The sequence below is a fragment of the Pholcus phalangioides genome, unplaced genomic scaffold (assembly GCF_987345545.1).
Source record: "Pholcus phalangioides strain wild (caught in Gottingen) unplaced genomic scaffold, Ppha-v1.0 ptg000007l_1, whole genome shotgun sequence".
NCBI classification, from domain to species: domain Eukaryota; kingdom Metazoa; phylum Arthropoda; class Arachnida; order Araneae; family Pholcidae; genus Pholcus; species Pholcus phalangioides.
Genome location: NW_028301600.1, coordinates 17,421,626 through 17,443,173, shown reverse-complemented (window position 1 = coordinate 17,443,173; position 21,548 = coordinate 17,421,626). Strand labels below are relative to the sequence as shown.

Here is a 21,548-nt window from a genome sequence, read left to right as displayed (position 1 = left end):
TATTTCTATTTTGACATTCAAAAAAGCTATTATAACCAGAAATATTGTACAGATCAGTTTCATGATCTTTGATCCAAATTTCAGACAGTAATACAACATCAAATGGAACTACTAACCTTTCTAAATGCAATAATAAATTGTTAAAATTTTCACGGGCGCTTCTAATATTTACGTGCAGTATATTGAAAGTTTCAGGACTGTTTGAAAAACTCACTAAATCATCGAATGTTTCAAGGCAAGGTGAATTGATAATTACATTATTTATTCCTGGGAATTGTGCTGTTGATTAATTTTATCCAAGTCATTCATGTTACGCTTATGATAAAGTTTTTCACCCTGCCTTTTCCTTGGTAAGACCTTGCCGTCTCTCACCCACGCAAAGTCAAAATCGTTATCCTTCTTGAACTTCTGAATGTGATAAAAAAGGTCTTTGAGTAAGATAAGAGAGTCTTAGTAAGATGTTCATTTATGAATAGCTTTGAATCACCATAATGTTCATCGATTTCACTTGTATTTAGTCATCCTTTCTTGCTTCGGCTAACTTCTGTCCATTCATCTCGCACCGCGGAGTCTCTAAATCGGACAATAATTTTCCTAATCTTATTTTTGTTTACCAAATTTACCCTGTATAGCTTCATTATATCCTTCGGTTTATACATGTGTAAAGTTTTACCGATTTCAGTCATTATTTTCATCACATCCTTCCCCCTTTTCCTCCGGCATTCCTTGTATCTCTACGTTGCTTGATTTCGATCATAACTCTATTTTATCCAGTTCATCGTAAATGTTCTTGATTTTTTCTTTCAAAACATTATTTTCACTTCACAACTTTTCATTAGATCTCTTCAAAAAATTGCCTGTAATTCTTTCTTTACCTCCGATAGTTCAGCTTTCATGTCCTTGAGTGTTTCATCATTGAGCTCGGTTGATTTTCTCAATTCCATCATTTTGGATTTCAACACACTGCATTCTTCAGATAATTTTTTTTCCATCTGTTTAGTCATAATTCGATATTCTTCACGAATAATATCATGTATTTTTTCAAGCCCCAATTTTCCCCGTTTTTCGATCTTTGCTGATATTATGCAGTCAGTACACTGCCATTTCTGTTTCATTTCAGCAAACATTTTTTTTAAATTTGAGTCTGTGGTTCCAACACATTTCTGACAGATAAGTGATTCACAACTAGAACATGAAAATACCTCCTTCCCTTCCAGTACTTTGCCTTCACAAATTAAACATGTATCCACCATTGTTATGATTGATCAAAACAGATATACAGTAAAACCTCGTTAAGTTGTCAGCCTGATAAGTCGTCACTCCGGTTAAGTCGTCATTTTTCTTCAGACCTTTCTAGCCACAATGTTATTAAACCCTCGTTTACTCGTCGCTAATTTCGGTTAAGTCGTCACTATGAAAATGTTTGAGAAAGAGGAACAGACTATTTTTATGGCTCCCATTAAAAAAAGAGCTTGTTAACAGCATTGCCATGTGCTTAAAAGTCACCATAAAATCCTATACAGGGGTCTGTCCAGCCGGAATTTGGGTCCGGAAAACGGACCCTTCACAAAATTCTGGGGCTAAAAAACGGACCCTTCACAAAATTCCGGGGCTAAAAAACGGACCCTTCACAAAATTCCGGGGCTAAAAAAAAGGATGTTTCACAAAATTTGGAGGATAATAAACGGATCCATCACAAAATTCCAGAAAACGAACCCTTCATGAAAATTACGTCGTAAAAAACGAACTTTTGCGACTGCTGTGCGACAAAATTCTTATCAGTTATGACCCTAGTTGTAATAGAAAGCCATTGATCTTTTTTTTTAAGCATGTATTGTTGGCCCAACAACACCACCCCCTCCCCCATAGATGAGTAATCTTATCTATAGAAGTTGTTGGTTGGATACCGGAAAACATGACCTTGAAAAGGCGATCGGAGAAAGAGCGTGACCTTGAGAGGGCTTTCCTTGTTTCTAGTCTTCTGGTTAGGACATCCCGCTGGTTGACCACGGATTGACCGCGTCCGATATTTTATCGCGCAACCTATGCCATTATACAAACGCTTTAGCCCCGCACTTCTCCTCAAATGTTCTTTGAATCACAACAACAATCATCAACAATTGTAGAATTGGATTTTTTGTGCACGTTTTTTTTCCTGTATTGCGCTTTCATTTTTGAAAATTTAATATGAAGCGTGGTCGACCACCAACAGGTGGAAATTCAAGGAATAGTGATTACTACATTAAAAAAATACGGCCAACTGACGTTAGGGGATGCAGCTCCATAACATCGTTTTTTAAACGAGGATCTGAAAACGTCACCAAAAAGACGTCAGATACAGATAATTCCAATTGTGCTAACCCGGAAAAAATTACTGAAACATTGCTTCCTTCATCGGTTTCGAACCACGCTGTCGAAACCCTGGAAACGGCGCGATACATTACCGATTTATCGGAGGCGCCTAAAGACATTACCGATTTATCAGAAGCGCTGAAAGACATTTCGGATTCTTCGAAAGACATTGCCGATTCGTCGGAAGCGGCGGAAGACAATTCCGTTTCTTCGAAAGACATTACCGATTCGTCGAAAGCGGTGGAAGACATTGCTGATTTATCGGAAGCGCTGAAAGATGCTACGAATTCGTCGGTAGAGCCGGATTTTAAGAAAATTTCATCTACAGAAGCTAGAAAAATGGGTCTAAAAGTACCGAATTTGTTGAACATCGCACGTTTTGAGAAGCTTCACAGTTGGCTATGTTACAGCATTTCTGCATCTGGCTTTCTTTGCAAAATATGTTCTACATTTTTTGATAAGGGACCCTGGATTGACCAAGGGGGTGCAATTTGATGATCACCCAACACGATGTGTCAACAAGCATATATATAGCCAGAAACACAAACAAGCTGTGAGTGCATCAAAAACTAGGAAAATGATAATAAAAATGAAATAAAATAGGAAAATGAGGTTGCTGTTTAATTAGTATTACTTTCACTGCTATTTTGAACGTTTTCACAAAAATAAGGTACATTTTCACAAAAATAAGGTACATTTTCACAAAAATAAGGTACATTTTCACAAAAACAGGACCCTGTGCAAAAAGTCTGGACAGACCCCTGCTATATACCCAAACAGAACAGTTTAAGTAACGAAAGTTACGCTGGGGAAGTTCATTTGCTGACTAAGGTTTTTGGAACGTTAGGGACTGTTCAAACTAGATCTCATTTCTGCCTGGGCTCCAGTGGAGAAACTGGACAAACCACGAGACACCCAAGCTCTGTCAGAAGAAGCAACGTGGGCAGGGCATCTCCGGCAAAACCAAAATTTACTGATGTGTCAAAGATTACATATAGTGCAATGAAATCAAAAATTATGTAAATCAAAGAATCCAATTAATCAAGTTAAAGTCAAAGTGCAACAGGCACGGATAATAAATAATCATAGAAAGCATGGGCTCTACTAATTTAGGGCTTCAAATTTAAACAAAATATCTTTATTGAAAAAAATCAGACATTCTTTCAAAGGTCTTCTGTTTACTTTTCCCTGCAAAGGGTCTCCCCCCCACGTCAAAAATGTTAGGGATTACCCTGTAGTTGTATTATGAACTACTGATGAAGAATTCAAACACATGTACATGTAACATTAATGTGCAATATAGAGCTATGTTAAGAAAAGCTACCTATTCTAACAGTTGCTCTGTTAGTCTAAATTAAAAATTACTAGTATAAATGCAAGTGTACCAGTACATTTTACCACAATAAGTAATGAGAGATAAAAAAAAAGGTAAAAAGTGCTATTATTTTTCTTTTGCAATCTATAAATTTTATTAATATTGTTATTTTGATTCATACTTTAATAAATGTCATTACTTTCAATTTATACGATTTTCATAACATCGCACATTAAAACTGATGGAACTCCGCTTAAGTCGTCACTTCGCTTAACCCGTCATAATTTTTCGATAACTTGAGGTGACGACTTATCGAGGTTTTACTGTATTAACATAAATATCAAGTACTTGGTGGACGTCAATCGCAAAGAGATCACATATATCTATGGATTAATTTTACTTCGACATACTTAGAAATAAATACTTTTCTATCACACAAACAACTTAAATATTTTTAAAAAATGATTAATAAATAAATAGGAAATTGAATAAATTTCTGGAGCATAGCAACATGTGTGCGTCCTCCCTGCTGTCGTGTTGCCACCGTCGAGTCATATCATTTAAATATGACTACAGTTTCTTATGTTATGTTATTTCTATCCATTGGCATACACAAAAGGGGGGTTTGGGGTTCTAACCCCCCTTGAGCCAAGATTATAGTGTTATTTTGCAGGGAAAAAGTAAACCCCCCCCCCTCAGAAGGAAAAAAATACCTGAAACCCCCCCCCCTCGAGAAAATTCTGCATACGCCTATGTTTCTATCTATGTATTAAATTTAACTTTAAGTTGCTACAAAATGGAAATAAATGTTCATCAGTTTTTCTTTGTGTTATGCCACATTATATTTTCTCTGGTAACTTGTGAAAGCCATTGTGAGAGTTTGATGCAGTGTGTGAACACAGAAACTAGCATTTATGTAGTTTATGAAAAAAAAATTTCTGCGCAGTTATTAATTTATTTTTCCCACCATAATTTTCATTATTATTGTCACTTATTTTTCTTATGATTTTTAAAAAGATATATGCCACTTTGAAATTTATTCATATTATAAAACATGTGTGAAATATCTTTTCTCCATGCTTACTTAATACTGAAAGCTATCTAATGACACAAAAAAAAATCTATGAAAATCATATGATTCAGTATTCTTATCTAAAAGTTAGTCATGTTAAAAAAAACTTGAATAATATCTCAAAACATTAACCAAGCTTCTTATTTTATCATTTTATTGTAACATTTGTTTCATCTGTAGATTTTGGCTGCTAATTGAACTTCCAGATTATATTAGGCCAAAGTGTAATTGTAAAGTACATGAGCAATCAATGGTAGCAGATTCTGTAGATTTGTCAAATGTATATGTTGAAAAGAAAAAAGTTTATTCCATGAGGCAGAAAATAAACCTTATAAAGGTATTTACCACATTTGTATTATCTAATATAGTTCCTCTTCCCCCATTTAGCTTCCATAAACAGATTACTTATATGTAATTTTTGTATTTTTCTGGCCTACAACACATCAAAGAAAGAGACTTTCTGAATATTAATTCATTCAGGTCAGCAAGAGATTTCGTGGACTGCAAGAGGACCTTAGTTCAATTCCCGGTGGAGACAAAGAACTTCTCCCCCCCCCCCCCCAAGTTCATCTCAACACTGATACCTAGAAAGTCTTTGTCTTTGATGTAGTTTGTTTCTTCTGATAAAAAAGATGCTGGTACAATGAGTAGATGTAATTAAAGCAACTTCCTCATTTAAACTATGCTCCAATAGTATTAGAGATTGATGTTTTGATTTCTTCATAAACAAATTTTTTTAATAACGTTTGTTATCCCCTTCATTGATTTGGGTTATATATAAAGTTCTTATTTCACCCTTTTTATTTCATTCTTAGCCACTGTTGAAGTACATGATCCCATTAGGTTTGGTTTATTTTGCTGAATATTTTATCAATCAAGGTTTGGTAAGTTCTTGTTATATTTTTAATTATTTTCTTCTGAAATAGAAGAAAAATCTATTCAATATAAGACAAAAAATTGAATTTTACATTTAGTTAATTATGGGCATTGTTATAACAGACAGCCGAGAAGAAACCTCTAATTTCTTCTTCTGTTCATGAATAATAATTTAAGCAGTCCCATTTTGTTAACAGGATATATTTACTTTCAAATGACTTCTATATATTTGAATGTCTATGCATGTTAATAAGCATGTTCTTATTTGTGAAAAAACTGCCAAATGTTATACAGTACATGTGCACAATACAGTAAAAAAAGACATACTCGTATCCAAACTTGTGGTCTTGTTTTCAACATGGCCCATCTCACTTTATCTTTTGTTTATAATTTCATTTTCTAATTATGAGCTGAGCTTTCCCTACACGCTTCATAAAGGAAGACTCAAAATCATCAATTCTCGGAAATAGATTTTTCTGTTTATATTGATGATTTCCATTTATTTTTCTAACCTGTTTCAAGTTTCTAATTTTTGACACTGCCAAAATTGCTTCGGAATGCTCCAATATGACAAATTTGAAATGACACCTTGAGAAAAAGATAGCTTGTTGTGATTCAAATAAGCACACAAAAACATTTTTTTTTCAGTTGATATTTGTAAAACGTGGCTGTGGAATGTAAGTAGTTTTAGCATTATGTCTAGGAAGCTTTTTTATTCATTCCAAGAAAAGCTGGCCTTGAAGGGATCATAATTTTAACTTCAATTCGACCAAAATTAAACAAAAAGTAAAAACTCCAGTGTTGTTGGATTATTGAGAGGAAATTTACAATCACCCTTTTAAAAAAAGAATTGGTAAGTGACAATAAATCTATGCCAGCAATTCCAAGACCATGGCTTTGATACATTTTAAAGGATAACCTTTGAAATTACCTATCCAGTCAATTGCACTCACCATCACCACAGTGGTGGTCAACTGAAGTTGGTTTTCTTGGGTTCCCAACTTCAAGGTAGAAATTTGAGCCAATCTTCCTGTTAAAAAGTCTTGCCACAGGAGAACAACAGGCCTACAACGGTATATTATTCAATCATTACACTTCACACATAGTTAGAAAAATGTATAGCAGATGGCAGCACTACACATAACAAACATTACACAGAAACAAACTTCATGGAAGGTTCACTACATGTACACACACATTTCAACATGTACCAATTCGTCAGAAGTTCCACAGAGGAATATGGATGAGGTACACGTTTGGTTTAGTAATAGTAGTCAATTGCACTATTGTAGCAGCTCTCAACCAATAATACCCTAAGAATGACTGCCAAACAATTAATCACAGTAAATGACTGAGTAGTACACAAAAGCGAAAACAAACAAGAACTCACCTTTATTTATACCTTAGCATCTATCTGACTACTATCATTCTATCCATTGAGCAACCTGTGGAAAAGTCTCAGGCTAGTCCTGACAAAGATTCAGGTCAGTGAGATCACATGGTCAATTTCCAACTATTTCTTTTTGTCACAGACCGCATCCATTGTGCATTGAAATTTATGTAAGAGTTATAAATGTTTTATTGGCCATTTTCATTGTTTATTAGTTCTAAATACCTAGTAATTCACATCCCTATCACTAATTTTTATATAATTTTGCCCCCAAAATATCTTGTGGCACCCATGGCCAATTTAGGGCACCATAGTGTGCTGCAAGATTCAGTTTAGGTGCCACTTTTCTGTAGCCATTGGCCAACACCGCTTTCACCCCACTGCCCTCTTTATAAGTTTCTTTTCAATCAGGCCTGTGTGTAAATCTTTCAAATCATTTTCAACTTCTGTATCTCGACCGATTATGTTCATTGCTTAGTAAATTTTTCATTATAAATACATATTTATAATTTCCACCCCTTTCAGTGAAGCAGCAAAATTAATGGCGATGGATTTAATTGTATCCATGCATATTGCAGCACCCAGATTCCTTTACAGTGAAACCTATGCATAATGATACTGTCTATAATGATAAACTTGCCTCTAATGATATTTTCTTTAGTCCAGGCGAAATTCATATTTATTCAATGTGTTTTGAACCTGCCTACAATTATAATCACTTTTTAGATACACCTGTCTATAAAGATAATTTTTCCTCTTTAGAATACTGGTAGTATATTGTATTGGTAGTATAGTAACAAGATAAACAGTTATATTATATATATGTAACTTTTATTTTCTACAGAAATGTTCTCTGATGCAACCCTGACCTCAAATCCCTCTCGAATGTATATATATCAGTGTGTGGGTATACGGAAAACCCCTGTATCCCCTCCATTTTTATCTTGGAAAATGACACCCCCATGGTCAAGAATGTGAGATAAAAAAAGATTGCAGCTCATGTGGGAGTGATAAGAAATGATTGCAGGGGAATCAGGGGTAAGGGGCTATAGAGCGATTGGAATGTGTACAGGTGATTGTTGTCAAACGAGTTGTAGCAGGGGAATCAAAGGGGGTTGTTTCTGTCTCTGGGTGGGCACTGTCAGACCCAAAGCTGGTTGAATGATAAAGCATTCTCACTTCTATGGAGAAACGTACCACAAACTTGTGCACCAAAGCAGTAGGGGTTAGAACTACAATTGTCAGCATATTTTTGTGGCTACCCCCATTACTTTTTTTTTACTCTTCTCAGTCACATGGGTGTGCTTGTGGGTGCTTTTTTGTCATCATTTCATCTTAAATTTTATCGGATTCTTAATGAGTTAAATTAATTTTTTTTATATTTGTACATAATTTTTTCAAGTTTATTTTATGTTGATGTGTCAAAGCCTTGAATCTATGATGGCGCAGTGTAAAACATTGGCCTTTAAAGAAAAGCTAAAAATAATTTCAGTAATTAATCAAGGAGTAAAGCAAGTTGATGCTGCTAAGAAGTATGGGATTTCTCAGTTGACAGCAGCTGTTTTTTGTTTTTTTCTTGAAAAGAAAAGATAAAACACATAACATTAAACTTAATAAAACATTTGTTTAGGATGTTATTTGAAAAATTTTGTGAGTTAAATCCAAAGCCCTTCTAATCAAGACTTGTTAGAAGGTTTGCTATACTTGTATGTGCCAAGTTGTCAGTTTCTTTGAACTGAGCATGGAGTTCTGTTTTTTTAAGAAATGGTCATTGGGGGGAAAACCCTCACCATACAAAATAAAAATTTGTTTTGTTACAATGTTTATCGTACCTTGCACATCTGCTGTTTATCATATATTGTTTCCTCCTTTTAATTAGATGGAGCTTCTATATTTCCCAAGTGCATGTTCATGGTTATCTCATAAGGATCAGTATAGATGGTAGGCATTTGATTCTGATGTTTTTACGAAACTTTTTTTTTGCATTATGCAATAATGCAGATAAATATTCCAGTAAGCATTTAAGATTTTAAACATGATGTCAATAAAATAATGTGAAAAAATTCTCTGTTTCTAGACATTTTCTCCCCTTTTTAAAGAAATCTCATTATCTCACTTATTACATTGATTTCATCACAAATAAAAGATAAATCATGATATTATATGGAAAACATTATCCACAATGCATTCAATGATATCAGGTTTTCAAAATATGATTTATATTTGAGTTTCAAAATTTTCAAGTTGAAAAAAAAAAAAATTTCCTTCGTTTTGAAAATTGCCCACCACTATGCACAAATAATAAGTATTTTGACATGCTGTGCTTTTTCATTCTTCTTCGAGATAATTTGGAAAAATTTAATCAAAAACTGCAGATAATTTTTTTTAATTTATAGATGATTGAATAGAGTTGTTAAACTATATATAAGTACGTATGTAAATTTTATTTAAATACTGCAAAAGCAAGATTAAACGAAACCTTACTAACTTGACATCTGCTTAATTCTACTGTAATTACATAGACTTCTCTTTAGCCCCACCTCGTCTTTTAATGACATAAAAGTGATCTTAGCCAATGAGCCTAACCCCATGTTAAAATCCTATTTATAGGATGGAATAACACTTGCTCGGAACACACACAGGAACTAATGCTTCCTCATACTTGCACAGTTCTCATAATAGTACGTAAAAACACAGATCATTGACATGAACTAAAAAGAAGTAACATTGTGTTGTGTGATGCAAAATGCATTCAGCATCAAAATTCATGAACAGCAAAAACAAGCTCCATTTCGTGAGCTTTATCCCGCATGCTTTGGAAAGATGTCTGTGTAACATATATCTTCTCAGATAAGAAAAAGTTTAACTTGGATTGTCCAGATGGTTGAAACTATTATAGCATGATTTGAGATCTGAACCTCCTCCTATCTTTAGTATGAGGAGCATCTTTCACGGTATACATAGGTTTTCTATTCAATGACTATCAGTATTGCTTTTCTAAACAAAGACAGCAGTCCTCACTCTACTTCAGTGGAATATCTGTGGGAAATCTTAGCACAATGGATAACAGTTTTCATGTGGCTCAGAATTGAAAGTTCAAATCTAATGAAATTGATCCGAAATCGACCCAAGAACATTTACATAAGTTAACTGACAGTATGCTTGATAGAATTTAAAAAAATTATTTGTAAAAACTGGTCAACTATTCAATCACAATACTGTACTGTTGCCAAAAAGTGCTTTATACTTTTAAGCAAGCATTTTTTTAAAAAACTAGTTAAAAATTTTGTTATGCATGTCAACTTTTTGCACAGACATAATTATGTTAGTTAGGTCTATAATTGTGTGCTAAAACTTCTGTGACTGCTGCTTTTGTTTATATATTATTCGAAAAATACTTTATACATGTGTATGTACTTATGATATGCCCTATATTTAAATTTCATAGATGTTACAATATCGTAAAACTACCACAATCTACTACCACTACAAGAAGATAAATTAATAAATTTGCACAGAAGTGAAAATGTTAAAGTATTTTTTATTGAAAAGTGTTTTTGATACAAATAAAAATACAAAGGCCACAACCAGAAGTTGATTAAGGTTGGTTGAGGCCTCAAACACAAAAGAAAATATTGGGCCCTTAAATTGGAAAAAAAAGTGTAAAGTTGGATTTTTTGGGGATGTTCTGAAGTTTAGGCCCAGGGCATGTGCCTGGTGCACCCGCCGTTAAATCTGCCTCTGGCCACAACCAACAAAATGCCTAACAAGGTGGCTGAGATAAGATGCCCATAAAAATATGGATGTTGAATGTTTATCTAAACTATATCAAAAATACAGCAACCCAATAAGAACAAAAAAAAACAAAAACAAACAATAATCATAATAAAATATAAATATACCACCCATAAAAAAGTTATGATTGTTTCATCTAAGTATAGCTTCTCGATTTATCCCAATATGTTTATTGTATTTCTTTTTAAATGTGTCAATCATGTTAGAATTCATGACCCTCTTATGTGAGCTATTCCATTTATTCACAACCATTATTAGAAAAAAAATCCCATTGAAGTATTGAACTATATCTTATATAAGCTATATAGGTTTCTGTTAGACATTTAAAATCATGGTTGCTGGAAAGAACCAAATTTTTTAAAGATGATAATTTAGTTTTAAGGCCTCGTACATTTTGGTAATGAACAGATATCTTCCCTAGTAAATTATTATCATTTGATCTCTGTTCTAAGTCTAAATTAGTGTCCATATCACTTTGACTTTGCGATTTGAGATACATGTAGTCTCTCATTAAAGGGAGAAGTGATGGAACCTTCAGGCCAGAGCTCACCATTCACTAAAATGTTAACGTCATCATCATTATCTTCAATATGGAAGGAGGCATATGATTTATATTTTGTTTTCATCTTGTTGCATGTGTAATTGTTAAGGTTATTAAAATCCATGAATTGAACAATATCCTCGGTTGCAATATCAGGACTTGATCTGGATAAAAACACAGAATCTCTTAGGACAATTAACCACTCCTTTAAAAATCGAACTTTTACTGTTACCATTTAAAATTTTCTTGTGAGCTCGAGGTGTATTCTTAACATCAGAAACTACATTAGGCTGAGTTGAATTGTTTCGATGAAATTTCATGCCATCAGCTTGTCTATTTTGTAGAGTGTGACTAGAGTTAGTATAACCAGGTACAGAAAGAGGTTATATCTTGAAACAATACTGACGCCACTTTCTCTGAAAAAGTCTTAGAGAGAGTCAGACCAGAGGAAGATCCACCAGTTACTTCAGTATTGGATGACAATTTAGCAACCTCCATTTGAACTGTTGGAATGATTTGAATGCCTCACAATTTGACAGTAATCCCAGTGCTGTCTTAATACACAAGACCATCGGGGAGCCTCATGATAATAAGATCTGGTTACAGTTTTAGAGCATAAATACTGGTGGGCAGATGTTTCTAGACACGAGAGGCTCAGAGAAATCCTCTTGCCCTGGGAAAAGATTATGATGCTCTCAGGATGGCTCTGACTAATTCATCACCAAATTAATGTTGAATTGCTGGACAATATTTTCCCTAAAAAGTATTTTTAGAATTTCATACATGTTCAGTCCCAAAAAAGTCAAGCAACAAATTTTAAGACTGACAAATTGCAAGACGTCACAGTACACTTTCTACGGCCACAGCAAGTAATTTTTTCATTGGGAGACTAAACTGGTAGTATGCAGGCCCGTCATTTATGAGGGTCAGCTTTAGAAAATTCACTAGAAATGGTATATATATACATTGAGTACATGTTCCCCCCCCCCCTGAAAAAGTTGAAATGATGGCTCTGGTAGTATGGTAAACTTAAATATCATAACTTAACGTAAATATCATAAACTTAATATACCATGCATGTCTCAATGTACATGACTTAGAAATTTACAAATGGCATACTTCAGACTTTTTGAGTTACAAACCAAAGTATTTGGTGCTCTTGGTGAATCACAGATTCAACTTAGACACATTTGGCTAAAATATTTTAACCAAACCCTTCCTGCTCTCTACCTGTCTTGGTTATAGAAATATGTGTTTTCAAGGTGTATATGCTGTATAAAATTCAATTATGTACTATATGTGTCCATAGCAGTGGTCTCGGCCTAAAATTCTCTGAATGGCCATAGGCAAAAATATCAAATGAAAGAAAGACCACACAAGAAATCAATTTAATTAGAAAAACATGCTTGCTCTTGGAGGAGAGGGGGCAGAGACATGAAACATTGTCAAGGGAAACTGCAGTGGGAAAAGAATGAAATCACTGATTTATATAATACGCATTGCAGTGTCCTATATATTGTGCAAATTATATATGTGTATTCATGTATAAAATTTGAAAGCATGCAATCTTTAAAATATGTACTACAGCCACAGAAAATACTAAAATTAGGGGAAAATTGTGAGGAGATTATAATATACTGCAGGGAATTCAAATTGGTGATTCATGAGAGCATTTTATTTGGCCATGCTGCCGTAATTGAAAACTCAATTTTTAATTATTACTTTTTTAAGTTTCAAACATAAATTTTGAATTTTACATAATGTTTATACCCGTTTCCATAAAGAATCAACAATTAAAGGGTCCCTTACATAGTATTTTTTTCCTATTCTTGTTTTGGTTCACAAAATGCATCCAGTATCTGATATAGGCTAATTCTAGGTTGACTGGTCCTTTTATTCATTTGATTTTGCATGTCATTCATGACATACCATATTTAGAAAATACTCAGAAAATCTGTAAACCATTTTGTGGAGGATAGTTAGTTTGAATACATAAGTGGAAAACTCATGAAATGGTGGATTCTCATCAAATTAGCATGATTCCAATGTATGAAACCGCTTTGACTTTAAGTACAATGCTCAAAAAGGAAGCTATTTGTAATTTGGGGAGTGACAGATATCATTCATTTTTTGCATTTTGGGGACAAATGAATGAATTAAGGTGATGAATGAATGAATTATTAATTAATGAAGCCCTTATTCAGTTCCCACCCCCTTCAGGTAGTGTGTTTATTTTCATCTTAGTAGAACCTCATCTGTGCTGAAAGTTATTCATGAAAAATATAATTAGTTCTCAAATTAGTTTCGGTATTTGTTGCATTGTGCAAGACGTGGTATTCTATTTTTGGTCAATCAAGCATAATTATTTGTTTATTTATAGGTACCAAGTGGATTATCAAGTTGGTGTACTTATTTCCAGATCTTCTGTCAATTTATTACCAATCAAAAAACTGTGGATCTTACCTATTCTGCAGGTTTGTAATTTTTGCTTGCATTATTTTTCCATGTTTTTATTCATAAATTGTCACTTTACTGTGTTCTTTTAATACACTTGTTTTCATAGTTTATCAGAAAAATTGAATGAATAAGGTGTTGAACAAATAATTGATTGATACAAAATTTGACTATGTTAAGAAAATTGTGCTGAAAAAAAATTGCAATATGCAATGAAATTGGATTGTGTTATAGGCAAGTAACATAAAAATGCATGTTTGAGAGTAAAGTTGTATTTTTCACAGTGATTGTAAATAGAAAATCTAGGATAGCCAATTTGTTAGAAATACTTCTGGGCAGGATTTGTGGGTGGAGGACCATGTGCAGAGAGAGAGATTAGAGGCAGGTCAAAATCACTCATAGGTGGCAACAGGGTCACAACTGGGGAGAGCAGGTGGGTCTGGTGCTCCGGGCGCTGAACCAGAAGGGGACACCAAATTCACCCTTTCACTACTACTTCTGCATTGCAAGGGGTGCCAAAATACCGGCTTGCCCTGGATGACGAAGTATCTAGTTGTGGCCCTGGGTGGCAATGTCATTTTAATGCATGGGATCACCCGGCACAGCCTGGGGCCTCTGATGACCTTGCATAGCATTTGATATCAATTTTGTCAGACTTATAGGGAGTCTCAGTGCATTGCTTGGCCCGGGGACTATGAGACTGTCAAGATGACCTTGCTAAGTGGCTGAGTGGTGGATTGTGAGTCCTTCTTTGAATCATAGACTTGGCAATAATGTCTAACTGCATATTCTGCTATAAGAGGACTCAGCCAAATATAGTGATGCACTAGAACTAGCACTAAGACTATTTGCTGAATTGGACTTATGATTTGTATGTAATTTTCTACTTCAAAATTATTAATTTGCGTAAGCTTGCATGAGTTAATTTTTTATTAACAAATTATAACTGTCTCATATTAATGTGAAGAAAGTTCAACTGTTTTACCTCAAAATATTTTTTTTATTTTGATTAAACAATTTGTATATTATTGTATAGTATCTAAAAATTTCAAATGTTAATTCTTTTATTTTCTAGTTTCTGAATCTGATTTTCCTGTTATTTGAAGCTTACTATCACTTTTTGGGTTCTGTATGGATAGTTTTGGCTATTGTATTTTATGAAGGTCTCCTAGGGGGATGTGCCTATGTTAACACTTTTTATAAAATCAGTCAAGAGGTAATATACAAAGAAGTTATGCTACATAGCTCTGATTTCTTTTGCTCAGAAAATTTGTGTAAAACTTTGGGACTTGCAATAAGTGTGATTAAATGTATATTTTTGTGTTGAATGTATATTTTTGTGTTGAATGTATATTTTTGTGTTGAATGTATATTTTTGTGTTGAATGTATATTTTTGTGTCGAATGTATATTTTTGTGTTGAATGTTATTGTGTTAAATGGAATGTAATTGTTTTTTCCATCAGTAGTCTTCAAACAGAGTATTGTAGAAGTGGCTCAAAATAAATCTAAATTATCATTATTCTTATTGGTAAAGCTTTATATGAAAACTGCAGTGAGAAAAAATAATTCAAACCTTTTTAATTTCCCTTAAAATAGATACCTTTTTTGTAAAAAAAATTAGATGCATTAGTATATTTCATAACAAACAAATTTATTAGCTTCAAATGTTCTACAAATAGTCTCAAGCTTTTACTTTTTTCCTTTAAAAACAAAAGCTTGCAGTTTGATTTTTAAGAAAAAATTGCTGAATCTGTATATTTTGGTGGTCAGATTTTGTATAAAAATATCTCATTTGGTGGTAACATCTACAGAGGGAAAGAAAAAAATTGATTTTTAAACTATTTTATTTAACGGCACAAATTAATTATCAGCTCTGTGCTACACCTGAAAAAGCTGGGCAGAATCTGTAATAGCATAAATATCAAAAGCTCATATACTAGTACCGCATTCCCCTGCAATAGCCAGCACGGCGTCAAACTTGAGGGTCATCAGATTTTTGAATGTTGGGGGTCTGGTCTGTTCCTGGCATGCTGGGAAAAACAAGGTTTAATAAGTATCACAGTATGTATTGAGCCAATTCAATGGATTTTTATAACAAAGATATTTAAGAATTTTCCAGAATCAGTGATATGAATTTTCTGGCATCGGCATGCTGGTCTCCCTTGATGTTTTCCCGACATGTCAGCTAATGCGGTATCAATTTTTTATATCAAAAATTAACTAATTAGATACAGACTTATTGTACTATATTTCCTGTAAAATGTAATTCTATCGTATGGCCTAAAGAACATCCATTTTTTAATTTTATTTATTCATTTTTTAAACATTATTGTAGTGAAATTTTCATTACTTGCATCACCTTAAAAAAGGGTGACATTGTTTAATGTAATAGCACATTCCTTTCATGGCAAGTCAAATTAAAATGAATAAATTTATTTGGTTTCACCCATTAAATGAAATATAGTAATGTTTATGCATAGGAAGAATGGTTTATTTGGGATTGGTGCAAAAAAGTTGTAATAGTATATGCTCAAATTAATACAGAACAATCCATCAACAAAACATCCACTGGAAAAGACACTTTTGTCTTATTCAGAGGTATGTTTCAAAATATGTTCCAAGATACGATTCATATATGGTTATTCATTCTACACATTTAAGCATAGTTCATATACAGGGTGGTTTAGAAAAAATGGAGAAAACTTTAAAAGGTGATAGTACACATAAATACAAACAATTGCCATCAAAGAATGCATGGTCTAACATGAAATGCAAAAACACTAGCATGTTTTGAAATGGCCGTTCCGCTAACATTAAAACAGCATTCCTGTTGAAATTTATTGGGAGAAAAAGAACACCATGCATGCAAATGTAACCTGGGCAAGAAGAAGAAACCATATGCAAATCTGCATCACATTGAATAAAGCGTGCAGATACCAGCCCTGTGAAATTATTCCAGCGTGCAACCGTTCTAACAGTTGTAGCGCATGGGATAATGGCACACTTTACTAATACTGAGTCTGCGCCTTTTATTCACTGTGATGCAGATTTGCATATGGTTTCTTCTTCTTTCCCAGGTTGCATTTGCATGCACAGTGTTCTTTTTCTCCCGATAAATTTCAACAGGAATGTCGTTTTAACGTTTGCGAAGCCGCCGTTTTGAAACATGCTAGCGCATTTTCGTTTCATGTTAGACCATGCATTCTTTGACAATTGTTTGTATTGGTGTGTACTATCATCTCTTAAAGCTTTTCCCATCTTTTCTGAATCACTCTGTATATATTATACTTAATTGGGAATGCATATATATAGCTTTACACCAAGACGTATATATATTATTAACCTGTGAAGTTAATTTATTTGTAATATTCTCATTATACAAAGGTTTTCTCATTATATTCTGTTATATTTTTATAATAGGTTCCTGAAGAGGATAAAGAATTTTCAATGGGAGTTGCTTCACTTGCTGATTCAACTGGCATCACACTTGCCGGTGCATTAGCCTTGCCAGTTCATAGCAGTCTCTGTAAAATGAGCTGATATCTCATATATTATTTTGGAAATTAAAATATTAGGTAAATATATATATGGCTATGATTCTACGAGTGAGGTGAATGCTAACTTGGTGACTTGCCACAGCAACAACTGTTTTTTCATATTACTATGAACAACATCATTGAGGAATATAAAGATTAAAGGTGGCAAACAAAAAAAGAAATAACAAAAATTAAGAAACGTAATCAAAAAAATCAAAACATAATGAAATATTTGTATTTATCATATTATAATGCAAATATTACATTATTTTGTAATATTTGTATGAAAAAAGTGAGTTTATAAATACAGGGTGATTAAAGTTCCTGTACTCTGAGTAGTTATTCTCAAAAACTGTTTATCTACATACAGCCAAATTTTAAGGATGTCTTAATGATACCATGGGAAAGAGATTTATGAAGTTAAAAAAATGGTTCAATTTTTTACCACCAGGTCAAAAAACGGTGCTTTTTATTGCCTCATGGTCCGTATAACGTATATACCAAGTTTCAATATAATACATCTACCAGAACGGGTGCTATATAGGTTTGAGTAGTTTCAGTATGCTAACACTACTCAGACCTATGTAGCGTCCGTTCTAGTGGATGTATTCCATTGAAACTTGGTATATATGTTATATAGTCCATGGGGAAATGGAGAATTCAATTAAAAAGCTTAAATTTTTCACGTGGTAGTCGAAAATTGAACTTTTTCGTAAATTTTGGTCCCATGGTCTCATTAAGATATCCTAAAAATTTGGCTGTATTCAGATAAGCAGTTGAGAAAAACTATTCAAAGTATGGGAACTTTAATTATAATCACCCTGTACATGGAAAAATGACAAAATCTCTCAAAAATTACTAAAAATGATATATTTACATTAAAAAAAAAATTCAAATATAATACAGCCACCAATTAAGAATCTAAAAACAGCCAAGCTGTGAATTACAACTTTTGGCATTGAAAAAAGTCGCTAAATTGGCATTCAATAGCAGCCTAAATATATTTTATTTAAAAAAAAATTGAAAGTGTCCTTAGATTTAATACAGCATATGTATGTACAGTATATGTATCACTTTATGCTTTGAAAATACACATTGTTGCATAAAATATTTTTTTTTACAAGATGGCTTTAAAAATTTTCAAATTTTTGTGAAAAAACTCATAATTTATACAAAAATACAGAAATTCAAAAATATTATATTGACGTATTTTCTAATCCTATATGAATCATTGCAAAAAGCCAGGTGCATTCAAATTTTGACAATGTTTTATGGAATATGCAATGTACTATGGAACATTGTAATTATGAAAAAAATGGTTTTAAAACAGAGGGACCATAATGAGTTTTTTTTTTTAAGTTTCCTTTTAAAAAAAGTTTTGTGTTCTGATGCATTCACACCTATCTATGCAGAGTCCAGTAACAATATATTATGACCAACTACGAACGCAGGGCTCTTCTTTGGAGGAGCACACTGATGGATCTGAGGCTTGGGCAAAGGTGGCACAGGGGAATCTCCATTAGAGAAATTTGAAGTATGCACTCAAAGATCATGTCGAAAGAATTAAAAAAACACTCACAGTTCACAGTGAACTAAATCGAAAAAAAAAAAACCAATGTGGCTACAATTTTCTTTTAATATCACAATGCAGCACTTGTAAAAAGTTTGCATTTTTCTTTTATTTTCAAACAATCATGCAGGATAAACAAGGTGTTTGCTGCAAAATAAATAAGAATGACAGCTAGAAATCAAAAAATACCTTTATTAAGTAATTCTCATTGTGGGTGCCTTTGCTCGAGATGACATATTTGCCCACGAGATATCGTGGGGGAAGCATGTAACATAGAAGTATGAATGCAAGGAACTTTTAAAAAAGCCATCAATCATGTTTTCAGTTTCATTCATTCTTGTTTTAAAAAATAAACCATCTCCTGAATGATTGTGTTTGGAAGTGAACGGAAGATTTTAATATTTTTATAGGTTTTAAATACTACCAATAAAATTGCAATACAAAAGCAGAGTGTTTCCATTTAAATTTTTTTTTTTTTTGGAATCCTTCTCACTATTATGTGAGTGCTTTTCTATTCCATTGCAACAATCTTTGAGTGCATATTTTAAATAAGTATGTATGAAATTCGATTCACTTAACTCAAATGCTGTGGCCTCTTGATTATTGTGATTATTTGGGAAAGTTATTTATCAATATCCTGTATTTATATAAATATACAATGTTTGGGCCTTGTTGTATGTGCATAAAATCGTCTGAGTGATACAATTTGCTATTTCGATTGAATAAAACGTTTGATCAGCACCCATGATGAAAACAATGATCAGCATTTCTGAAATATTTGTGATATTCAAGGTGTGATCAAAAAGTACATTAAATGTTGCTGCAGGATCCCAAAGAACTTCAAGTATATAACACTCCTACTGTAGTAGAAGTGTCTGACATTTTTGGATTTGTTTGGTTTAGTCAGCCTGTTGTGAGCTACTGTTCAGAGGAGATGTTTTTTAAAGTGTGTCATAAATCATGGATCATTGAACAGCATTTTAACACAAGTGCAAAGATTTCTGTCATGGCCACTATTGTCCAGAATTGAAATTCAAACATTTTAAATAGTTCAAGACATTGAAAAGGACCCAATAGTGCAGCTTAAAACACTCACAAAAGAGAACTTCTGATGCTATGCTGAGAAGAAGAAAGAGCAATGAGATAAGTACATTTAATGCAATAGAGACTAACTGTATAACAAAAATTTCTTTTGAATATATATGTTTTATTCACCATGTTTTTGATCACACCTTGAAAATATAAAGTCATCATTTATATTTTCAGTTTCAGTTTCCAAATTCAATAAATTTTCAAGCTGTAAGGCAGTCCAGCCTATAATTGAACAGCCCTGGATTTGAATTCCAGTAATTTTCAACAAAACAGAGTTAATCAGAATTAGCTTTGAACAGCCAGTTCTAGTTAAATAGCTCTCATGTACATTAAAAAGATTGTGATATGACAACATGGATCGAATATTTAATAAATGTATGAAGACTGGGTATGAAAATCCACTTTTGAATTTATTTATTAATACAACTTGGTAGATCCCATGTAAAACATCGTGGTTAGGAACTTTGTAATAAAACATATCAGAGAATAAAATGTCTTAAACTGGAAACTTTTTTGAAATATATGCATATAAGAGTGTTTATTTATTAACGTATATCGGAATTGCGGGTATTATGGAATACAATATAGGGAATATACCAGGTTCTCTCTGCCTTTAGGTATGCCCCCCAAGTAGAATAGTGATAAACAACTCTTCTCAAAATGCCCGTGATGCTGTAGAGTCAGTGTTGTTCAGTTGTTACCCATCATCGGGGCTGCTATAGGAGAATACTATCAACCCTTGGTTCACGAACATATCAGTTTGCAAATGATTTGTTTTACGAGCAACAAAAATGACTCAGTTTATGAACAAATCTTGTCTTACAAACACGCAAAATGATCTAAATCTTGCAGGAAGCATAAGTTTCAGAAGTCTGATATTACAATTTTTTCCCCAGACAGAAATTTGGTTAAAGAATTTCATCAGAGTGCAGTTCCCACCACCAAATATGCTCTTCTTATCCAGCCCATCAATCAGCAGGTCATTTCAAAATTTATGAAGCTCTGAATAAAATTTTTCAAAGATGTTTTGCAGTAACTTAATATCTAACGTATAGAACTAACAGTCAGTAACTTCTGGAAACATTATTTTATCACCCTACATTGCATAGTTCTTGTTTACAAAGCTTGGCAGCAAGTGTCTTACAGAACCATCAATTTGGCTTGATTATATTTTGTGGCCAGATAGTGTTGCGAGTGGAGATTTTGAGTGGTTTTTGACACTGATTAAAGTTTTATACATGTATAATGTATTTATGAAACCCAATTTTGCCCTGGCATCATTTTTATTCTTTTTGCACGTTGTCTCTCGAATTATGGTGATTTTTTAGTGTGATCCCACCTTGATTTGTTTTAAAGCAGAATAGAAAGAAAGATTGCATTTGTGACACCACTGCATCATCAAAATAAATGGTGGAAGTTTCAGTTTTCATTGTCATAAATTCATTACATCTTGTTTTTGATCAATTCAAGATAGTTTTTTTCATTTTGAACCTCAATTCCATGTTACCCGATGAAAATTATTTTTTACTGTCTTTTTTATCTTCTGCTTAATAT

General features: G+C 33.1%; 1 protein-coding gene across 1 annotated transcript in view; it reads left to right on the top strand.

The window, feature by feature from the left end:
* The window catches only part of Cln3 (CLN3 lysosomal/endosomal transmembrane protein, battenin), a 36,916-nt gene extending 16,414 nt beyond the window's left edge, over nucleotides 1-20,502 (top strand). The window contains exons 10-15 of the mRNA XM_089232756.1: nucleotides 4,920-5,076; nucleotides 5,555-5,623; nucleotides 8,885-8,946; nucleotides 13,722-13,815; nucleotides 14,871-15,011; nucleotides 17,217-20,502. Of these exons, the coding sequence (XP_089088882.1) occupies nucleotides 4,920-5,076; nucleotides 5,555-5,623; nucleotides 8,885-8,946; nucleotides 13,722-13,815; nucleotides 14,871-15,011; nucleotides 17,217-17,336 (643 nt within the window). The 3' untranslated portion in view covers nucleotides 17,337-20,502. The remainder of the gene's footprint in view (nucleotides 1-4,919; nucleotides 5,077-5,554; nucleotides 5,624-8,884; nucleotides 8,947-13,721; nucleotides 13,816-14,870; nucleotides 15,012-17,216) is intronic.
* Nucleotides 20,503-21,548: the final 1,046 nt, after the last annotated feature.